The 23,408-nt window shown below is 41.7% G+C and overlaps 1 protein-coding gene across 5 annotated transcripts in view; it reads right to left on the bottom strand.

The window, feature by feature from the left end:
- CNOT10 (CCR4-NOT transcription complex subunit 10) overlaps positions 1-23,367 on the bottom strand; it is a 64,891-nt gene extending 41,524 nt beyond the window's left edge. Inside the window, exons 1-5 of one of the 5 annotated variants that reach the window (XM_059077339.2) lie at positions 23,011-23,367; positions 11,080-11,174; positions 10,019-10,180; positions 4,307-4,457; positions 1,478-1,620 (exon numbers count right to left, since the gene is read on the bottom strand). In XM_059077339.2, coding sequence (XP_058933322.1) covers positions 1,478-1,620; positions 4,307-4,457; positions 10,019-10,180; positions 11,080-11,174; positions 23,011-23,032 — 573 coding nt within the window. In that variant the 5' untranslated portion in view covers positions 23,033-23,367. The remainder of the gene's footprint in view (positions 1-1,477; positions 1,621-4,306; positions 4,458-10,018; positions 10,181-11,079; positions 11,175-23,010) is intronic. The other 4 variants (XM_067005837.1, XM_059077340.2, XM_067005838.1 and 1 more) reach the window with 4 other exon arrangements.
- Between the last annotated feature and the right edge of the window lie 41 nt (positions 23,368-23,408).

Genomic DNA, 23,408 nt, shown 5'->3' on the forward strand with positions numbered 1-23,408 from the left:
GTTGAACTGTTACATCTTTCAAGGCTCAAATCAAACATCCAAACTGCCCTGAAACGTTCCCTAACCTCCTTCCTCCTTGTCATGAACAGATTTTGCTCCATCTTTCTCTTCCCACAGACGTGAGTTCCTTGAAAAGCAACAACTGCAGTGTTTTCATTTTTGTCACCTTAGTACCACCTCATAGAGCATACAGCATCTGCTGAAATGAGTTATATTTCATCAACTATTACAAGTACTGAATATAAAAATGAAATATTTTACTACACAACAGTGTTTGGGAATAATGCTAAGATTATTTAACTAAACTCTCAGATATACACACTTGTAAAAAGTAACGCTAAATGTTTATTTTTAAACCTCAAGAACTTATACAGGCAGAAAGAAATGTATTGATTATCTGTTTTCTACAAACACTCCTTTTTCAACAAAGAAGCAGGAAGAGGGAGAAAGAAGGATCATCCCTTGGTGGCAGAAGCACAAGCAAAATGAAAAACACAAGAACGAAGATGTATTCTTAATTTACACCAATTGTCTCCAGAATGTGGTGAAGCTTAATTGTCATAAATATGTCCTCTTTCTGAAGAACTTTAATGATGAAATTTTCCCAGATTATGGAATTTTGTTGTCTTCATTCTAATCTTCACATTCTGTAAAACTAATATCTCACATATGAAAAGATGTGAACGTATATCCTTGGTCATTAGGGAAATCAAAACTATTATGAGGTACTACTTCATACCCATTAGGATGGCTACAATTTTTAAAAGACAGGTAAGGGCTAGTGAGAATGTGGAGAAACTGGAACCCTCAAAAGTTGCTGGTAGGAATATAAAATAGTGCAGCGAAAGTTAAACATAGAGTTACCAAATGATCCAGCAATTCCACTCTTAAATGCACACCCAAGAGAATTGAAAACATATGCCCCCACAAAAATTTGTACATCAGTGTTCATAGCAGCATTACTTATAACAGCCAAAAGAGGAAAACAACCCAACATTCATCAGCTGATGAATGGATTAAAAAACGTGGCATATCCACATAACAGAATATTATGTGGCCATAAAAAGGAATGAAATACATGAAAAAGGAATGCTACAGGCTACACATGGTAAACTGAAAATAATATACCAGAGGCCAATCACAAAAGGTCACATAGTGTAGCATTTATATGAAACGTCCACAAGAGGCAAATCCACAGAGATAGATAAGTAAACTGGTGGTGGCCAGAGGCTGAGGGAAGGAGGGAAAAGGAATCACTGCTAACAGGTACAGGGTTTCTCTCCGGAGTGATGAAATTATATAGTGGTAATGGTTGCACAATTCTGTGAATATACTAAAAACGACTGAACGGTACACTTTAAAACGATAAATTTTGTGTATGTAAATTATATTTTAATAAAGCTGTTAAAACAATATTTAATAACCATAAATATTAATCATACTTTACATTTTAGTCTGATCACCTCAGAACACTCACCTCATTCTTTCCATTTTTGTTATTGTTGCCCTGTGAAATCATTTTTTCTAGAACAGCAAGAAGATGTAAAGCTTTCTCAGCTTGGTAGGTTAATATATACAGGTCTACGAGCAAAAAACACACTGCTTGGGCAAATTTTTCTTCTGGGGGGAAAAAACATGAAAAGAAAAGTCACAATCCCAAGTGAAGCAAGTATCTCAGACCGTTCCCCACAGAAAAAGCTCTAAAAAGCAAAGCCTGAGTCTTGACTTAAAGGAATGTTTATTACCTAGAGCTGTGGGTGGAAGCGACAATGTCATTCAATTAGGCATCTCAAGGCCTCTCATATCAGGGATTCTACTGTCTGAAATTCCTTTGGCAAAATATCTACCAAATACCAGCACATGAAATGAGGAGTATTACTTTAGGTGGAAGGAAACCCTAGTTCCAGTGCCTGCTTGGCTACTTAATAGATGTGTAGCCTCTGCACATCACTGAACTACTTAGACCTCAGCTGGCTGACCTGTAAAACAGGGAGAATACTTCACATGCCTGAAGGCAGGGGGTGGACCAGGCGATGCCCTGAGGTTCCTTCTAACTCTAAAAAGGTCTGTGGGGCTTCCCTGGTGGCGCAGTGGTTGAGAATCCGCCTGCCGATGCAGGGGACACGGGTTCGTGCCCTGGTCCGGGAAGATCCCACATGCCGCGGAGCGGCTGGGCCCGTGAGCCATGGCCGCTGAGCCTGCGCGTCCGGAGCCTGTGCTTCGCAACGGGAGAGGCCACAACAGTGAGAGGCCCGCATATCACAAAAAAAAAAAAAAAAAAAAAAAAAAAAAGGTCTGTGACTCTAGGAAAGAGACTTCCTTTCTAGGCACAGAGATGGGGAAAAGAAACAGGGTGATTATAAACACAAAAGAAACAAGGTGTGGACTGGAGTATACCAGAAAATTGAAACAGCCAAGAGGAAAATATAAAGACAAAAACTTCAAAGGAAGAAGAGCCCAGCAAAGAGAGGAGGGTTAATCTGGTATATGACATAACACTATTTTCCTTTCCTTTCAAAAGAGAAGATAAATGGAAAGGGTCTAAAAGATGGCTGCTATAATCAAGAACTGAACATTTCAAAAGCCCTTAAGAGCCTCCTAACAAGTCTTCCTGATTCCATTCTTGCTCTTACACAGCGGCCAGAGTAGAATCCATTTAGAACTAAAGTCAGTGCAGTTGATGTGCAAAGGTCACATGTCTCCAAGGGCTGCCCACCACACCTGAAAAAGTGAGCCCTTCCCTAGGCTACAGTGCTAGCCCTGTGCTCCCACCTCGCTCCGGTCACCACGGCGCTCCTGCTGTTCCTCACCTACCAGGACCACACTCGCCTAAGGGCCTCCGCACACACTACTACCTCTGGCTGTGATGCTTTCCCCCAGCTGCATGGCTCACTGCTTCTCTTCATTCAAGCCGCTCTCAAATACTGCCTTATCCCAGGCCTTCCTCAGTTACCTTATCTAAAAATAGCATCCCCAGTCAAGCCTCTTACCCAATTTTAGCCTTTCTTTGCAGCATTTAACTACCTCGCCATATGTATTTATCGTATTACCTCTCTCTACCATTAGAACATAAGCTTAATGAGGGTAAAGACTTTCTCTATTTCATTCACTGTATGATCTTCAGACCCTAGAACAGTGTCTGCTCCATAGGGTATGCTCAATAAATTTATGTTGTATGAAGAGCCAAGTAATAAAGTTAAAAAAAAAAAAAAAAGGTTTTCAAAGAAGGAGGAAAAGTGGATCTAAAAACTGACTAGTTGGTTGCTGTATTCTGCCCAGCCATAGTAAAGTTGAACATCATTTCATTAACTGTTCTGGAAATTCTAAAAACCAGCTTTCTAGCAAAAGCACATCTGTGCCATCCTAGAAGTATAACTGATTTCCAGCTTTACAGGGGAAAGGAACTAGTCACACAATCCTTCACCACTGATGTCTCCTGCCTAGTCTGTCAGCCACTGCATCCTCAGGGCTGAGGGGCAGAAGAGCACCTGGAAAAGGCCTCCCTGGAGCCACAGTGAGAGCTCTCCAGCAAGCCGTTAGCACAAGGGACCCTGGAACCTTCCCAGAGCACCAGAGCAAGTACAGACTACCACCTGTTCTGTGGTGACCATAACAGCAATAAGGGGTTTATAAATCAGGAATTCGCCCCAGTGTTTTGAATTTAAAAGAAAGGAGCCATGGAGAAAAAGACAATTGAAATCTGATTGCTTGCAGGCTGGAAACCAACGGCCCTCTCAAACATTTCCTGGGTCCAGCTTTGCTGCTTTATTTGCTCCCTCTTCTTTCTTTGCCCTTACTTGTCTTACTACTCTCACTTGAGGTTGGTAATTGTAAGCTAGTAAACCAAAAAGCTAATTGTGTTCTATACTATCTACTCTGTGATTAACCACAAAAATTTCAATTAGGCAATATACAAAATAAAATACTACATTGTCCCCTAACATTCCAAAACACTCCTTCCTTAATATACTACTCAAGAAAGAAAGGATCAGGTACACTGAGGTGGTGTTTAAACATCAAAGGAAAAAAAAAAAAAGCAGTAAATCTTTTCAATTAGAAACAGCATTTCTAACAGTTATCATCAAAAACTGGGGTGGGGGTAACAGTGGGATATTAAAGGAAAACCTGGATTCATCAAAAAGTGATATAATTTTTATTTTTTCTAACCATTAAGAAAACACAGCTTTTTTTCTTTCTTTAAACACTTACATGTAATTGTGATTCAGGTTATTATCTAGATAAAAGTATCAGAGACCTTCACAGGTATGAGAAGATAGGCAAATTTCTGATTTGACAGATAACATACCAAAAGGTTCTATGAACTGATAAAGTTTTTCACCAACGGATATGGCTTCTGTATACTGTCGGACATGATACAGGATGACTGCTTGATTATAATACAACATACTGTTTTCAACATCATCTAATCCATCCATTTCTTCAACAGCCGAGTGCACCTATTAAACGATCAACAGGGATTATGTTCTAACGGTACGAAAGAGCAAAAGTGAAAGAATCTAAATGAATAAACAGGAACAAAGGCCAACATTTTTTACTCTAAAATTTTTCACATTTTTAATAGGACCTCTAGTTTTTTTTTTTTTTTTTTTCGGTATGCAGGCCTCTCACTGTTGTGGCCTCTCCCTTCGCGGAGCACAGGCTCCAGACGTGCAGGCCCAGCGGCCATGGCTCACGGGCCCAGCCGCTCCGCGGCATGTGGGATCTTCCCGGACCGGGACATGAACCCACATCCCCTGCATCGGCAGGCGGACTCTCAACCACTTTGCCACCAGGGAAGCCTGGACCTCTAGATTTTAATTACTCTCACATACTAAAAGTTATCTCATTCATATAAAATTCTGCTAAGTAAAACATGCTGATGGGACTTATATTAAGTACCTCGCTCAAGGCAAGGTGAGTCTCTTCCTTGCCACTGTGAAGGTATCCTCAATGCTTTCTAAAAGCCAAAAAGCCAGTGGCTTCTGAGTTGGATTCCCACTTTCCAGCCTCACGTAGCAAGAGGCTACATACGGAATGGGCAAAACTCAAAATGACCTTTCCTATGAGGATGTTATGAGGTACATATACATAAGCTTGATTCCATTTTGTAAAAACCAAAGTAAATTTAAACATTAACAAATAATACTATTTAACTACGTGCCAGGCCTGCTACATTAAACCCTTTACAGAGAATACCTCATTTAATCCTTCTCATACCTCAAGGACATAGATATTATCATTTCCTTTTTTTTTTTTTTTTTAAATTTTTGCAGTATGCGGGCCTCTCACTGCTGTGGCCTCTCCCGTTGCGGAGCACAGGCTCCGGACGCGCAGGCCCAGCGGCCATGGCTCACGGGCCTAGTCGCTCCGCGGCATGTGGGACCTTCCCGGACCAGGGCACGAACCCGTGCCCCCTGCATCGGCAGGCGGACTCTCAACCACTGCGCCACCAGGGAAGCCCTATCATTTCCTTTTTATAAATAAGGAAACAAGTGAAAAAAAGCTTAATTATCTTGCCTAAGGTCATATAGCTAGAAAGTATATTTTCTGATTTTCCTATTATGTTCAGGTTTTATTCTCACAATTAAAAAAAAAGGATTTTTCAAAATAATGAACAGCAAAAATACACTTTGTCACACATGGTGGTGAAAATCAGCTTTTAATGGCTTTACTAGAACCCTAACATCCACATCTGATACCAAAAGAAGAAAAGTCACAACACTTAGCATTTTAAAGCTAATGACTATCTGTATACCCACTTTCTGTAATAGGCTTTTAAATTTTTATCATGTTTTACAACCATTCTGTAATTCCATGGAACACATTAAAATGGAATTCCACCTGTATTAAAATTTATCTTTCTTTGCCACCACAAAGACTGCATTAAATTACTAAGGAATGTTAAGTAATTAATTCTAAGACTGACATTTTCCTAAATTAAGCAGTGGAATTTTGACATACAGTTGGCCCTCCGTATCCACAGGTTCCACATCTGTGGATTCAGCCAATCACAGATTGAAAACACTTGGGGGAAAAAATTCCATAAAGTTCCTAAAAGCAAAATTTGAATTTGCTGTGCACTGGCAACTGTTTACATAGCATTTACATTGTATTAGGAATTATAAATAATCTAGAGATGATTTAAAGTATACAGGAAGATAGGAAGATGCATGTAGGTTCTATCAAAATATTATGCCATTTTATATAAGGGATTTGAACTGTGGATTTTGCTACCGCGGCGGCGGTGGGAGGGGGGGGTCCCTGGAATCAAACCCCCGTGGACCTCCAGGTTCGACTGTACAGGGACTTAACAACCTTGGTCTAGCTAATGATAAGAAACAGAAAGTCCATGATACATAGTGATTTGTAATCAGACTTCTGCAGATTTCAATCACCCATGTGGTGAGCCTGACAAGAGGGTTCAGTTGTTAACAACTGGTCCTAGCTAGCTAATAGCATGTGCATCTCAATAAGTTTGGGGTCTTTATAATTTTCACTTATCAAGTCTCTATCTTCAAGTGATTAAAAATAGTCTCTTTAAATAGAGAAAACTCAATTTCCAAAGAAAGATAACACTTCTAGGTAGTTATGCAATGAAGAGAGAATAAGCTAAGAAAGGGATAATTCTCAGCCAGAAAAAGGGATTTTGGACGAATTAAGGAGTTTTGGTTTCAGCAGAGGTTGAACTTATGATATGAATAACTTTGCCACATTTTCTATGATTCACCAAAATAAACTAGTAATTGCTCCAGCCAGAACAAAAACTACTCACTAAATGAGATAAAAAGTCACTGAAAGTGGAATAGATTGACAAGGTGTGTCACTATGCCCAGAACACATGTGACTGAACAGAAGTATGATTTAGAGAAAGCAAGGAGACACAAGTACAAACACTTGTAGGAAACTCAAGAGAGTTGGAAGGCACTGTGTGTGTGTGTGTGTGTGTGTGTGTGTGTGTGTGTGTGTGTGTGTGTTACTGAACCAATCTTATTAAGAATAAAGGCTGGGACTTCCCTGGTGGTGCAGTGGTTAAGAATCCGCCTGCCAATGCAGGGGACACGGGTTTGATCCCTGGTCCAGGAAGATCCCACATGCCGCGAAGCAACTAAGCCCATGTGCCGCAACTACTGAGGCCACATGCCTAGAGCCCGTGCACCGCAACAAGAGAAGCCACCGCAATGAGAAGCCCGCACACCACAACAAAGAGTAGCCCCAGCCTGGTGCAACTGGAGAAAGCCCACAAGCAGCAACGAAGACCCAACGCAGCCAAAAATTAAATTAAAAAAAAAAAGAATAAAGGCTGATGAAAGGATTTCAAAAAATAGTTGTCTTGGCTTAACAGGAAGTTTGCAGGAGCCTCTTATTCTTTTTTAAAATTAATTAATACTTTATTTATTTTTGGACGCACTGGGTCTCCATTGCTGTGTGCAGGGCTACTCTTCGTTGCGGTGCATGGGCTTCAGTAGTTGTGGCACGCAGGCTTAGTAGTTGTGGCTCTTGGGCTCTAGCGAGCAGGCTCAGTAGTTGTGGCACATGGGCTTAGTTGCTCTGTGGGATGTGGGATCTTCCTGGACCAGGGATCAAACCCATGTCCCCTACACTGGCAGGCGGATTCTTAACCACTGTGCCACCAGGGAAGTCCCCAGGAGCCTCTTATTCTAAAAAAAGTTTTCAGGATGAACTTGTACTCAAAGCCCAAATTAATGTTCCTTGTAAGAAACTGTCTATGGGGTGGTAGGGCACAAGTACTAGACATCAGCAAACATCATCTTTCCTTTGATTCTGGAGCTCCAGATAAATCATGGTTAATAAGACTAGAGCAATGATGTAATGTGATGACATATACATTTACAAAGACTGAGGCAGTTATGAGAACAGGCTCAAGAGTCAGAAGGTCTGGTTCAAATCCTGCTTCTCCCCTTCCTAGCTGTAAAAATTAAAATTAGTAGGCTCTCTAAACCTCAATTTAAAATTGAGATAGGGGACTTCCCTGGTGGTCCAGGGGTTAAGAATCAGCCTTCCAGTGCAAGGGAAACGGGTTCGATCCCTGGTCGGGGAACTAAGATCCCACATGCCAAGGGGCAACTAAGACCTCACGCTGCAACTACTGAGGCCGTGTGCTCTGGAGCCTGTGCACCACAACTAGAGAGCCCATGTGCTGCAAGTAGAAAGCCTGTGCACCACAAGGAAAGATCCCGCATACTGCAACAAAGATCCGGAATGCCACAACTAAGACCCAATGCAGCCAAATAAATAAATAAAATATAAAAAAGTTAAACATTGAGATAACAAATACCTACCACAAGGGTTGAATGTGAGGATTATGTGAGATATGACATAAAAAGCATTTAATATGAAATATGGAATCAAGTAATAACTATTTACTAAATGTTGGCTATTATTCTCCTTTTCATTGACGAATTTTAATAGGGTTGAAAAGTTACTTTACTCCTATAAAGTCATGAAGAGCCTGAAGGGGTCTCTTATTTCTAACCATGTCACATTTTAGGTGATGCTTCCACAGTATGGTGGTACTCATGAATCCAGGATGGGGGCTCAAAAAGGTCTCAAGACCTTGTACAACATGAAGCAGTAACTAAAAACACAAACAGAACTGGGTTCATGTAGCTCTTATTACTTAAAAGCTTTGTGTCTTTCGACAATTCATCCAAGCCATCTGTACCTCAGCTTTCCCATCTGTAAAATGAGAAAAAATATAGTAGCTACTTCACAGGGCTACTGGGAAGAATAAGTGAGATGTCCTATACGAGGTTCTTAGTTATGTAAGGTCTTGTTACATAGCAAGCACTAAAGGTCTGCTATTATCCATCCTGAATATCAAAGGTCTACCCTTGTGATGCTGTTATGCCCAATGACCAAGGCAAGTCCCAAACCATATATAAATCAGAATATCTTCTATTTGATCAGTTAATCATCTCCTAATCCAAAATGCTAAAACAGTTTGACATTATTATTAATAATCAGATCTTTGCAGTTATAAATAAGATAAAATCTCAGCAGCCACTCTTCTTATATATTTCTATTTTAATTCTTTCTCAAAATTCCAAAGCTCAGGGCTTCCCTGGTGGTGCAGTGGTTGAGAGTCCGCCTGCCGATGCAGGGGACGTGGGTTCATGCCCCGGAGCGGCCGCAATGGTGGGAGGCCCACGTACCACAAAAACAAACAAACAAAAACTCCAAAGCTCTTTCAAATTTTGTGTATTAGCTTATTCTGTTCAAGTTCAAAACCCCATAGAAAGACTTCCCTGGTGGCACAGTGGTTAAGAATCCACCTGCCAATGCAGGGGACACGGGTTCGAGCCCTGGTCTGGGAAGATCACACATGCTGCGGAGCAACTAAGCCCGTGCACCACAACTACTGAGCCTGCATTCTAGAGCCCGCGAGCCACAACTACTGAGCCCATGTGCCACAACTACTGAAGCCTGAGAGCCTAGAGCCTGTGCTCCACAAGAGAAGCCATGACAATGAGAAGAAGCCTGCGCACCACAACAAAGAGTAGCCCCTGCTCGGCCCAACTACAGAAAGCCTGTGTGCAGCAACGAAGACCCAATGCAGCCAAAACCAAAAGCCAATACAAAATAAAATCACACAGCATACCTTTCATTTCCTGGAATAAGAATTTTATACAAATAAAATTAATACCAACAAAATTTTTTTTTTTTTTTTTTGTGGTAACGCGGGCCTCTCACTGTTGTGGCCTCTCCCGTGGCGGAGCACAGGCTCTGGATGCGCAGGCTCAGCAGCCATGGCTCATGGGCCTAGCTGCTCCGCGGCACGTGGGATCCTCCCAGACTAGGGCATGTACTCGTGTCCCCTGCGTTGGCAGGTGGACTCTCAACGACTGCACCACCAGGGAAGCCCCCAACAAATGTTTTATATTAGAAATTATGCTATTAATATCAGATAGGAAGTCAAATTAATTTTACTTAACTCACTTAATTTCACAATCTAGAGAGCACCACAATATTTTTATAATGAAATTCATTTATGTATCACCTGATTCTTCAGCTGGTTAAGTGTCTGTCTTAAACTATCTGTTGTTGTCTGGTTACTTTTGAAAAACTCAGCTACTGCTGTATTCAAAATTATTTTATAATCGTCTTTGTTTATATCTTGTAGGCAGGCAAGATGTTGCAGACAGACATCATAATTTCCAGCCTAAAACAAAAACACACAAACAAAATTACATACCAACTTTAAGAACTATACATTCATTTCCAAATATATTTCATTGATCTTTATTTAAAAATTCTTACAAAGACAGATATTATTCCCCTAAATATACTAATTAGTCACTAGTTGAAGTAAGAGTCATGCCAATTAAGAAACTGATATGTCAATTATATCTCAATAAAACTGAAAAAAAATTGTGGATATTTATTTCCTAAGAATGAAACTCTAACAGTGATACATGTGCATTATATCTACAAGACACACACACATATACGGGTATGTAATATACCTATATATAATATATATTATAATCAGATATATATTAGTACATATTGCTAGCAAGGTATAACAGCCAAGGCTAGCCAACAAAGGTAATAAGATTAATTACTCGAGATTTAAATTTCTAGTATACTTGGAATACCCAAGTATCAAGTTCTTCCACTTACATGTATGTAACTTGATAATCAGATAATGTTTTCTTTCATATCGTTTAATGTCAGAAAAGTTAAAGTTTTGACAATAAACTTTTGGGGTTTCATTTTAAAGTACAGTCACGGAAGAGAACTGAAGAGAGTAGTAAAATGAAAAGACTGACTCACATATTTACAAATCTAAATTTAAGAGACTTAAAAACAATATTATGACAGTTAAAATATGTTTATGGAAACACAAAAATTCGGGAATGGCTCAAATTACTCCCATTCCTTTCACCATATTTAAACTCTAAGATTTAAAAAAAAATTTTTACACCTAAACCTACTCTATAAACTTAAAACTCTTGAATTAGTACAGAACAAAAATTATAAATTAAAAAATTCACTGTGAAAATATTCATGCTTGACAGTTACCAAAAATGGAACAGATTAAGCGAAACCACTTCTTACTGTGAAAGCCTGGAAAGCACTGGTGGACAACTCCTTCTCTTGATCAGTGATCCCAGAGGACTGACCTGTCCCTTCATGTTTCTCTGCTCCCTGATCTGCAAACACACAAGTTTTATAGTTCTTTAGAAATAACAGTAAATGCAGTGAATGTGTCCCTAGTTTTCTTCTTAATTGTCTTCTTCCTAGTGAAATTGCCAAAGTTAGACCTCTCTCAACCACAATGACTATTAGTGTCATAAGTGAGGAAGAAGCCATTCCTTTGAAAACTTAAGAAATGTTTCCTTTTGCTCTGGAAATCCTTATATAAGGATTACAGCTCTGTCCGTCAGGTCATTCAGGCTGAGAATATTGTGTTCTCTTAAAAATATTAGATCTGTCCCCTAGCCATATACCAAAAATCCCACATATTCAAGAAAATATGCCAGGCCCTGCAGACATAAGGAGATTATAAATACATATACAATGCCTTCAAAAAGTTTATAATCCAGTTGGAACACAGCAACATTTAACAATGAGAAAACTACATTGATAAGAACTCATAGGTAATTTCCAGGCAAAGAAATCCAAAAGCCAAGATTAATACATTTAAAAAGCTTCCTTGGGACTTCCCTGGTGGTCCAGTGGTTAAGAAACTGCCTTCCAATGCAGGGGACGCGGGTTCAATCCCTGGTTGGGGAACTAAGATCTCACATGCTGCAGGGCAACTAAGCCCGCACCCCACAACTAGAGAGCCCGTACGCTGCAACTACTGAACCCACGTGCTCTGGAACCTGAGTGCCACAACTAGAGAAGCCTGCGTGCCACAACTAGAGAGAAGCCCATGCGCCCAACGAAGAGCCCATGCACCACAATGAAAAGATCCTGTGTGCTGCAACTAAGACCTGACACAGCCGAAAAAAATATTTTTTAAAAAAGCTTCCTTAACGGAACTGTCCATGTACATTCTAATATTCACAATTGCTATCCAATTTACTCTTTTAAAAATTAGATTTTTTTAATTAAAAAAATTAACATAAAAATCTCAGCTGAACCAAGTCTTAACCTACTCAAGGACAACACCTGTTGGGTCTGAGCATAAACTGGTTAAGACCTCCTGGTAAGGAATTGCCAGTACCTGTCTATGTACATAGCCTTGACCAAACAATCCCACTTCTAGGTATTTACTCTACAAATACACAAAGATGCTTACTGCAGCACTATTTATAAAAGTGAATGTCTAGAAATAACACAACTAGAGATATCCTTAAATATCCCTCAGTTAAGAAATTGCTAACTATATATTCCCATTTTAAAAAAATTGCTGGGCTTCCCTGGTGGTGCAGTGGTTGGGAGTCTGCCTGCCGATGCAGGGGATGTGGGTTTGTGCCCTGGTCCAGGAGGATCCCACATGCCGTGGAGCAGCTGGGCCCGTGGGCCATGGCCGCTGGGCCTGTGTGTCCGGAGCCTGTGCTCTGCAACAGGAGAGGCCACAGCAGTGAGAGGCCTGCGTACCACAAAAAAAAAAAAAAAAAAAAAAAAAAAAAAAAAAAAAAAAAAAAAAAAAGAAACTGCTAACTGAAGCATGGTATAGGAAATACAATGGCACACTAAACAACTGTTAAAGAAGTTGAGTCCACATGTGTTGACATGGAAAAATATCTTCAACATCTTAAAGGAACAGATTGCAAACAGTTTTTTTAAAAAAATTAATTTTTGGCTGCATTGGGTCTTCATTGCTGTAGGCAGGCTTTCTCTAGTTGCGGGAAGTGGGTGGGGGCTACTCTTCATTGCGGTGCGCGGGCTTCTCATTGCAGTGGCTTCTCTTTGTTGTAGGGCATGGGCTCTAGGAGCGTGGGCTCAGTAGTTGTGGCTAGCGGCCTCAGTAGCTGTGGTGCACGGGCTTAGTTGTTCTGCGGCATGTGGGATCTTCCCGGACCAGGGATCGAACCCATGTCCCCTGCATTGGCAGGTGGATTCCTTCCTTCCTTATTTATTTATTTATTTTTGGCCAAGTTGGGTCTTTGTTGCTGTGCACAGGCTTTCTCTAGTTGTGGTGAGCATGGGCTACTCTTCGTTGAGGTGCGCGGGCTTCTCATTGCAGTGGCTTCTCTTGCTGTGGAGCACAGGCTCTAGGCGTGAGGGAAGCCCGGCAGGTGGATTCTTAACCACTGCGCCACCAGGGAAGTCCTGCAAACAGTATTATACAACCGAACTTCATGTTTTGTAAAGATATATACATAGGGCTTCCCTGGTGGCGCAGTGGTTGAGAGTCCGCCTGCCGATGCAGGGGATACGGGTTCATGCCCCAGTCTGGGAAGATCCCACATGCAACGTAGCAGCTAGGCCTATGAGCCCTGGCCGCTGAGCCTGCGCGTCCAGAGCCTGTGCTCTGCAACAGGAGAGGCCACGACAGTGAGAGGCCCGCGTACCACAAAAAAAAAAAAAAAAAAAAAAAGGTATATACATAGATATGTACTTCTGAATATGTGAATATGTACAGAATAAACTTTGGAAGGATATACATCAAATTCAGTGATTACCTTCAGGGAGTGGATGGAAGAGGGAGAGATTTTACTTCCCTTCCTATTCCTCTCAATCATGAAACTGAGCAGGACCCTGTCTGTGGGGCCCTCCTGGATACAAAAACCCTTCTAAATACCCATCCCACCCCGTTTTCTTGTTTGTAGAAAAAAGCTTCAGGCTCCTAGACCTTTCCTGAGTACCAAAGGGCAGATTCAAACAGTAATTAGAGAAGGGAGGGAATGCAGAAACAAAGGTGGAGCAGTCAAGAAGCAATAGTGCGGAGTACTGGTTCCTCCTCAAGGAATATACATAACACATCTCTTGAGTTCTTCTGCAGGAACTAAGGCCCCCACACTGGTGGAGGATAGTAACTTCAGGCTGAGCACAAGATTCCTGGACACCACCCTGTTACCTCACTACCAACCAATCAGAAGAAAGCCACACACCCTGCAGCCCTCACCCCAAATTTTGCCTATTAAAAACTTTTTTCCAAAAACCATCAGGGAGTTTGGGTTTTTTAAATACAAGCCACCCAATCTGCTTGCTCTGCCCTGCACTAAAACTTTCTCTGCTCCAAACTCTGACATTTCAGTTTGTTTGGCCTCACTGTGCTTCAGGCACATAAACTTGCATTTGACAACACTTGCTTAAATTTTTATAATTTACATGGGTTACTTTTTTTTTTAAGTTTATTTTTAAATGCCTGCCTAAAACTCATACAAGGTTTCAGAATTCAGATAAGGGGTTAAGTTTTAGTTTTAAATGCCTACCTAAAACTAATACAAGGTTTTAGAATTCAGATAAGGGGTTACCTCCAGGAGTCTAGTGACTGCAAGATGCATGGGGTGGAGAGTGGGGGGTGCTTCTGGGTGTGTGAGAATTCATTAAACTGTATGTACACTAATGATGTGAGCATTTTTTGATAAGTGCCTAGAAACCTGTTTTCCTGGATCATTTCAACGAATGAGTCCTCAGGAGAGCTGACTTTGGGAAGCCCTGGCCTGGCACATATCAGCAGGAAGCAAAGACCCCCAATTTCCCTCTGTCAAGATGACATAGGGCTTCCCTGGTGGCGCAGTGGTTGAGGGTCCGCCTGATGATGCAGGGGACGCGGGTTCGTGCCCCGGTCCGGGAAGATCCCACATGCCGCGGGGTGGCTGGGCCTGTGAGTCATGGCCGCTGAGCGTGCGTGTCCGGAGCCTGTGCTCCACAACGGGAGAGGCCACAACAGTGAGAGGCCCGCGCACCACACACACACAAAAAAAGATGACATAATGGTATAATGAAAACATACGTCTTGGAATCAGTCACATCTTCAGTCTGGTCTCCCCTTGACCATCTAACTCTCTTAACTAAATATAAGCTTCCTTCCCCCTTTCCTTTTGACAGAACAACTAAGGAGTCCATTGTGTTTGTTTTTTTTTATAAAATACTTACTTCTGCACTTTAAACATACAAATAAACAATGAAGTTAGATTTAGTGTGAACAGCTCCATAGATCACTGCAAAACCCCTATTATTACAATACTCTTGAGAATCACCACTTACACTTAAAAACAAAATATAACTTATGCTTTAAGTGAGCTTATCTAAGACTTAGATCTGCCCTACAAAAAAAGGTATTCTGGTATTTGGGTTTTTTGGGGGTGTTTTTGTTTTTTTAGAGGTAAATTTTATTCACAGTGTTTTTTAAAAAATATTTATTTTATTTTATTTATTTATTTTTATTTTTGCCTGCATTGATTGGGTCTCAGTTGCAGCATGCAAGATCTTTATTGTGGCACGTGGGATCTTTTCACTGCAGCACATGAGCTCTTCTCCAGTTGTGGTGTGCGGATTTTCTCTTCTCTAGTTGTGATGCACGGCCTCTAGGGTGCATGAGCTCTACAGTTGTGGCGCGCGGGCTCCAGAGCACGAGTGCTCTGTAGTTTGAGGCACGCAGGCTTTCTAGTTGAGGTGTGCAGACTCAGCAGTTATGGCACATGGGCTTAGTGCCCTGCGGCATGTGAGACCTTAGTTCCCTGACCAGGGATCAAACCCGCGTCCCTTGCATTGCAGGACAGATTCTTTACCACTGGACCACCAGGGAAGTCCCTGGCATTGGGGTTTGTTAGAAGTGTTACCTCTGATAATTAAAGTTAGATAAATTAGTATTTCATTTCCACTTTTGCATACAAATAAATAAGAATTGATTCATAACAGGGAGGACAAAAAACTAATAGTTTAATGGAGAGAGCTCACTGGTTTAAGAGGACCCTGTCAAACAGCTTTTTCTTTAGAAAGCCAGTAACAGTGAGTTACTGTTAACTGTTTACACAGTATACCTGCTTTGCAAAAATTTCAGGTGCACAATAACAGTAAGGACCATTTTCTTTAAACTGTGTAAAAATGGGGACACAGGATTTCAGGACCCCAGAAAGCCAGGTATGAGTTTAGATTGAGACAGAACCTCAACTCTAGGTATATTCACTGTAAAATTTTAACAATGAACGTAAATACTTCGAAATTTTTTAGGAAACCTAAAGTGTTTAAGAACTTTATCTCCCCTCATAAAGAAGTACACTAAATTTAAACCAAATGCCCCCAATTCTTAGTTTGCCATCAAGTTATCTCCATAGCTTCTTCTAAAATATAGCCTCTCTAAATTAGATGACATTCTTTAATGGGACTTCTTGGCCCAACTGTCATTTATAAATTGTGATTATAAATACAAGGCAAAGGGAAACACCCAACAATTCACCAAGGCACTGAAGAGTTTAAGCTTCTACATTCCACCAGAAGCAGATTGGCTTATGTGGCCACTGCTATCATTATCCTCTAGGAACTGTAAAAGTCTCCTAAAATCTTCCAAATAAGGAAAGAAGCCAACTTTAATAAGCTAGACTCTAAGGATGACAAAAGTCTCTGAAACAGACATTTTAGAGAACTGAGCTCAGTAAACAGCCTTTTACATGTTAACCAGCTATTATTTTACCTACATTCTTTTACTTCAAGATAAAACTAGGGGGAAAAAACCTACTCCAGTAGGATTACTATTCCTATTTTCCTTATCTTTCTGTACTTTTCAAGTTTTCTGCAAGGAACAGGTATTATTTTCACAAGCAGTCTTTAAAACATTCATTTTCTTGGTAACTACTGACTTCTTACCAGAAAGAGGCTGCACATTCCACAATGTGTCTTTATTTTTCCAAAAATAGTCTCTGTTACCAATTGAAAGAGTATATGACCATTCATCCATAAGCCTGACCTTCCTTCTACTCTGGCCTAATGAACAGGGCTGACCACCTAGGCGAACAGAGCTCTTCAGCGCACAGACCTTGACGCTTTTTAAGTCAACAGGCTTCCAAACAATTAGGTTTAAACTAGTAGAAAAGAAACACACTGCTTTTCCCAAACGGGAAAAAGTCAGTTAACGGAAAGCCCAGACACATTCCAACACAGAATGTTAACAATTCAAATCTGATTGGAGGGGCTTCCCTGGTGGTACAGTGGTTAAGAATCCGCCTGCCAATGCGGGGGACATGGGTTCGAGCCCTGGTCCGGGAAGATCTCACATGCTGGGGAGCAACTAGGCCCGTGCATCACAACTACTGAGCCTGCGCTCTAGAGCCCGTGAGCCACGACTACTGAGCCTGTGAGCCACAACTACTGAAGCCCACGTGCTTATAGCCTGTGCTCCACAACAAGAGAAGCCACTGCAATGAGAAGCCCACACACCACAATGAAGAGTAGCCCCCTCTCGCCGCAACTAGAGAAAGCCCCTACACAGCAAGAAAGACCCAACACAGCCAAAAATAAATAAATAAAACAAATAAATTTATCAAAAAAAAAATCTGATTGGAGGATCTTCCACACAAGCTACACTTTAAAAAATACAGCTCCAATGATGTTCAAGAAAAGAAAAATTTCCCCAAAGTAAAAGAAATGCAGGCCTGAGGAAATCTACTGCTACTCTCGCAAAATAGTGTTGATGCCTTTGTGAAGTTTAAATGAGGATGCCATTTCAAAGAAAAAGAATTCAGGTTTACTAAAGCCACCATCCAGCTAAGGTTCACACACCTCAAGTGTGGTTTTCTATCACATGACCAAGTACACCTTCCTTAGCAAAGCCCTACATACGATGGCTGATTTCTCCACAGCTCAGAGGACTAAGATGTGACCAGAAATGCTATAGACTTGAGCGTCCTATGCAGCAATTCAGAAACAAAGAACAGAATACCAAGCTTCAAGAATATCAGCACACTTTGGGAAAGACAGGCAAAGCAGAATGCTACCAGTGCTGATGACTGTTTTTATTTTCATATCTGAGAGTAGTTTTTATGCATGGAGAAGAGATTTACTCTAGTTTTCAAATATTAACACTTATTAATTTACAAGTTCAGAATGACTAGATTTTCCTCAGACTTTTACATTCAACGTCAACATCTTACTCTATTTGGAGTTTTCATTTTCAAGGGCTGTGATGAATGTTTGATTTCACTTACACCTTCAAACAAAATTATAACTACCTTAAATAATTTAATATATTCCATTTTAACTACAACCTTAAAACATTTTAAGTACAACCTTTGACTTAAAAAGACAAAATTTCTGAGAACTCAAATAACTTATAAATCTAAAAAGTTAAGCTTACTGAAAAACAGTGACTTTAATGTCCATGCAATAACATAGTAAGGCCTCAACTTATATTCACAAATATAAATCAGTTTTTCATTTAAAATTGGAATCATAAGACTCTAAATTCTTAAATGCTAAAAACACATAAAATACCCAATGTAGAGACTTCCCTGGTGGTGCAGTGGTTAAGAATCTGCCTGCCAATGCAGGGAACATGGTTTTGAGCCCTGGTCCAGGAAGATCCCACATGCTGCAGAGCAACTGGGCCCGTGCACCACAACTACTGAGGCTGTGCTCTAGTGCCCGCGAGCCACAGCTACTGAGCCCATGTGCCTAGAGCCTGTGCTCTGCAACAAGAGAAGCCACTGCAATGAGAAGACGGCACACTGCAGAGTAGCCCCTGCTCTCTGAAACTAGAGAAAGCCCGCGTGCAGCAACAAAGACCCAATGCAGCCAAAAACAAATAAATAAATAAATTTATAAAAAAATAAAATACCCAATGTAGGTCACTTAGAGAAGATACTTTATGTACAGACTCCATTAACTATACTTCAATTTAAAAAATGCACAGATTCTTTACTGGACCTTGAAAAAAGCAAATGGCAAGACAGTATTGCACAGTTTATTTCCTCATTTGCACGTGTGTGTGTGTGTGTGTGTGTGTGTGTATACACATATACACACACACACACATATAGATTTTTTAGTCGATGTAAGCTTGGGAAGGGATAGAAAAAGTCTGGAAGAACACACAAACTCAGTGTTAGTTACCTGGACAGTGAGACTGGGTGGGCAGAAGTGATAGAGGACTTCATGTTTTTTACCTCATACAGTTAATAACAATAAAAAGGTTGGGGTGTTTTAAATAAAATAAAAATAGCCTTAACTTAAAGTTTTCCCATTTAGTTTGTTCTTCCTACCATGTTTACAGTCATCCTGGCTCAAAATTTCAAAGCCATCTTCAAGTACTCTTCTCCTGATTTCATATTACTCATCTGGTCTTGTCTTTCCCATATTCATAATGTCATCAACCTTTTCCTATTAAGACTACTACTGCCATCCTCATAGTTCAGATTCTCAGATAAATTCAAATCTAGGATTTTGCATCCTAACTCCAGCCACTTTCTCCTTTCAAATAACTATCAAAAGTAAAGTCAAATAAATCACCCTAAAATATTACTGGTGTTTTACACCACTTTTACACATGAACCTTGGAACTTTCAACTGCCCCTTCAATGTTTACCTTTGAATGATAAAGGGAGGATGGGATCAGGGTGGATGGGAACCCCCTCCCTTTATGATTTGGCTGAAATACAAATCAGGGTGTGAGAACTGCTGGCTGATCAAGCACTAAGAAGCCACATAACCTAGAAGCACAGGTAAATTAATTCTCCAGAAGGTGAGTCTTGACCAACTGGAAAGAGGAAATGAGAGAAAGCTGGACAAATAAATCATCCCTTCTTTCTCTCTTATATGGACTATTCTGAAGTGTAATTTCTCCTCGAAAACCTTACAGAAAAGTCCCATATGCAAATGACCTGCTACGTCTCTTCACAGGTCACGGTGGAACAGTAGCTAGGGCTGTAATGTAGTTCATCTTCCTTTGCCTTCCTTCCTTCTCTCCCTCACCTTCACTATCCTGGGCTTGCACCTTCCAAAAAGTGAACACCTTAATCGGGTTCTGCTTCCCAGAGGATGTGGGCTAAAACATATACCTCACCTCAGCTGATCCTCACAAGCTGTAACCTGGGGAGGTAAATAAATTAGAAAGCTATTAGGAATAAATTAGAAGATTATTAGGACCCCCATTTTACAAATGAAGAAACTGAGGCTTAACTCAGAACCTTTCCCAAGGAGCAAGGACATTGTTCAAATGTCACCTTTAAGAGAGCCCTTCCTTCTCTAACCAATCCACTCAAAGTAGGGTCCCTGCTCTCAGTTATCCTCCATCCTTTTACTCATTTTTTCTTTTCTTCACAATATTCATCACAGCTTGAAATCCGAATTATTTCTTACTTTGTTTACATGTTTATCTACCTTTCATACTACATTACAAGCTCCTCATGGACAGAGACTTTGCAGTGTCTGGCAGAGCAGGCTATGGGTGACTATTTAATGAATAAATTAATATCACAACATTAGCTGGTCTCAGCTAGTTTCTGAGCTTCCAGTCTTATTTCATTTAAATCTATCCTTGGACTTCCCTGGTGGTCCAGTGGTTAAGACTCCACGCTTCCACTGCAGGGGGCACAGATTTGATCCCTGATTGGGGAACTAAGATCTACAGGCTGAGAGGTGAGGCAAAAAAAAAAAAAAAAAAAAATCCATTCTCTACCACAGTCAGTGTCATCAGGTCACTTACCTTCTTAAATCCTTTCATGGGCCTCTTTCTTACCTAATGAAGAACAAGCTCCATGAAAAGGGTCTTGGGCTCAGGAGCTCAGAGTTGAAGCAGCATCTAAACTAGATTTTGAATGAGAACCATGTTCACCAGATAGAGAAGAGAAAGAAGGGCATTATCACTCAGAAACTCAAAAGAACATGATACTTTCTAAGAATCATTTGTGGTGTGAAGAGCTAGATGTGATGATATAGAAGTATCAGATGGAAAAAGATTGTGAAGAGCCTCACAAATGACATTAAGGAGTGAAGATCTGATGCACAAAAAATGGCACAGTCTTAGAAAGTTTATAGGCAAGGAATGGTATAATCTAAATAGTGTTGTGTTTTTTGTTTTTTTTTTTTGCGGTACGCGGGCCTCTCACCGCTGTGGCCTCTCCCGTTGCAGAGCACAGGCTCCAGACGCGCAGGCTCAGCGGCCATGGCTCACGGGCCCAGCCGCTCCGCGGCATGTGGGATCCTCCCGGACCGGGGCACGAACCCGCGTCCCCTGCATCGGCAGGCGGACTCCCAACCACTGCGCCACCAGGGAAGCCCTAAATAGTGTTTTAGAAATAAAGTGAAAACGCAGCAGTGAGAATGGACTGGATAGGAAGAGACAAAACCATTCAGAAGGATGCTCAATGTGAAACAGACCATATCAAGAGATAAAGGCCAGATGTATACGTATAGCTGATTCACTTTACTGTACAGCAGAAACTAACACAACATTGTAAAGCAACTATACTCCAATTTAAAAAAAAAAAAAAAGAGATAAAGGCCAGGACAACAACACTTGAAATGGGGATGGAGAGGAGGAGTGGAGAGATTCATGGGGGCCACACTAAACACTCATCTACTTAATATAAATTCAACCTTATTATCTAGGTAGGAAGTTTCCTACATTGTGGCCTATAAGCTTAAACCAATCAAAGAAATAGGCCCCACATCACTCTGGACCTTATTCTTCTACTACATATATTACATAGCTCTTCCCAAATAGAAGTGCCACTATAATAGGGCTGACTGTAACAGACTGAATAGCAGGTCTTCAAAAGCAGGAAGTGTGTCATATCCATTTCTTTAATATCCAAGGCAGTGCCTGGCACTCAATTTTTATGAATGAATAAGTAGAAGAATGCTTTGTGACTGAGGTAGGACTTGAAAACGACATAGGTTTTAGGCCTAAAAAGGTCATTCCAGGCAAGTGCAATGGTATGGGTGAATAGAAATGGTAAACCTGGGGGAGAGACAATGTCCTAAACTAAGATGGAATATGTTGGTCCTCTTGGTCCAGCCTTGGATAGGCCATGCTTATTCCCTGCCTGGAACTTTCTCCCACCCACCCCTCTCCGCATTCCGTATGGCTCATCCCTTCATTTCATTGGGGTGTCTGCTCAAATATCACCTCACCAGAGGCTTTCCCTGACCAGCCTATTTCAAATTCTCTAGCGCCCTCTAAAGGTTTAGCCTCACTTTCTAAACCTTTTCTCTTGTTTTTCTTCTTAGTAGATTACTGAAGAGATGCTCTGACAACTTCATTCATCTGTACCTGTATTAGGCTTGGCTCACTTTAATTTCAAATCAAGTTCGTCAGTTATTGAGATCAGGACCTAATAAAAAACTTACAGCACATTGAGATTTTCTTTTCTTTTTTAAAAATTAATTTTACTGTAAAAAGTCTAATTGTTGACCACTTCGAAGTCCTGTCATTTAAGTTCCTTCCAACAAAACCTGGATGGATGCCACAGAGAACATTATTTTCTTACAGGAAATATAAGCCAGACCGTCCCAGAGTAGGCAGGAAAGAATTTTATATTCCTCAATGGAGAAGATTCTAGGAATGGAGCAATAATCCATAAAGAAAATCGTCGAGATTAAACTTGAAGGGAAAAGAGGTTCTAAACGCAAGATATTATAGAGAGCACAGCTCGAAGTGAGACACGATAATGTTATGCCTATTTCAATAAGTTGTTTTTACAAAGCTAATTACACAAGACGTCGCTGACCATAGGCAGGGTGATGTGGCCGAAACCACCCAGATGAGTCCTAGCCCGAGCAGGGGGCATCAGGGTAGCTGCATCTCCGGGGTGAACTTTCCTTGCTCTGCCTTCCTCAGTGGGAAATCGAAAAGTCTGTGAAGCGGCCACCTAGATTTAAGCTTTTTAAACCAGAGATATTCCGGAGAGCCGGGCAAAGGCGGCTAGAAGCGGCTTCATACAGCACTTGGTAAGAAACTATCGGACCTTGGGCCCAGAGACTCACAGTAGCGACGGCCGAGGGAGGGGATGGGGGAGAGAAATGCACGCCTCAATTAGAGTCGCCCTGGAGTCCCAACCCCTCGTCCCCACCCGGGGCCCCACCACCGCAGCATAGGGTCTGCCCACCCCCGCGGGTCCCGCCGCCCCAGCGCGCGAGGCGCGGGGGCCTCACCTGCAGGCTTGTCTGCGGCCATCTTCCCGCCTCGGCTCGGGTCCTTCCCCGCAGGTGGCGTGGCCTCCACTCCAGCTGCCCGGCTGACCGCTATCTTGGACCTCGGAGGACGACCCTGCGCCCACCCCGGCTCCGGGCCCCTGGGTTCCGGCCTGGGGAGTGGGCAGACGGCGGGCTGAGGAAGTGACGAAGACTAGTTTGCGTCGTCTAGCAACAGCAGCAGCGTCTCCGCCCCGGGCGGCGCCACTACCTCCAGCCATGCAGGGTTTCCGCCATGCAGGGTTTCCGCCCCGCCGCGTCCCCTGACACACTACTTCCGGGGGCCGCGGCCGGCGTGGGAACTGCGGCTGGCTCCGCCCCACGCTGGCGTCCCCTGCGGCCCGCCCCCTGCGGCGTGA

Source organism: Kogia breviceps, chromosome 10 (genome assembly GCF_026419965.1).
Source record: "Kogia breviceps isolate mKogBre1 chromosome 10, mKogBre1 haplotype 1, whole genome shotgun sequence".
Classification (NCBI taxonomy): Eukaryota; Metazoa; Chordata; class Mammalia; order Artiodactyla; family Physeteridae; genus Kogia; species Kogia breviceps.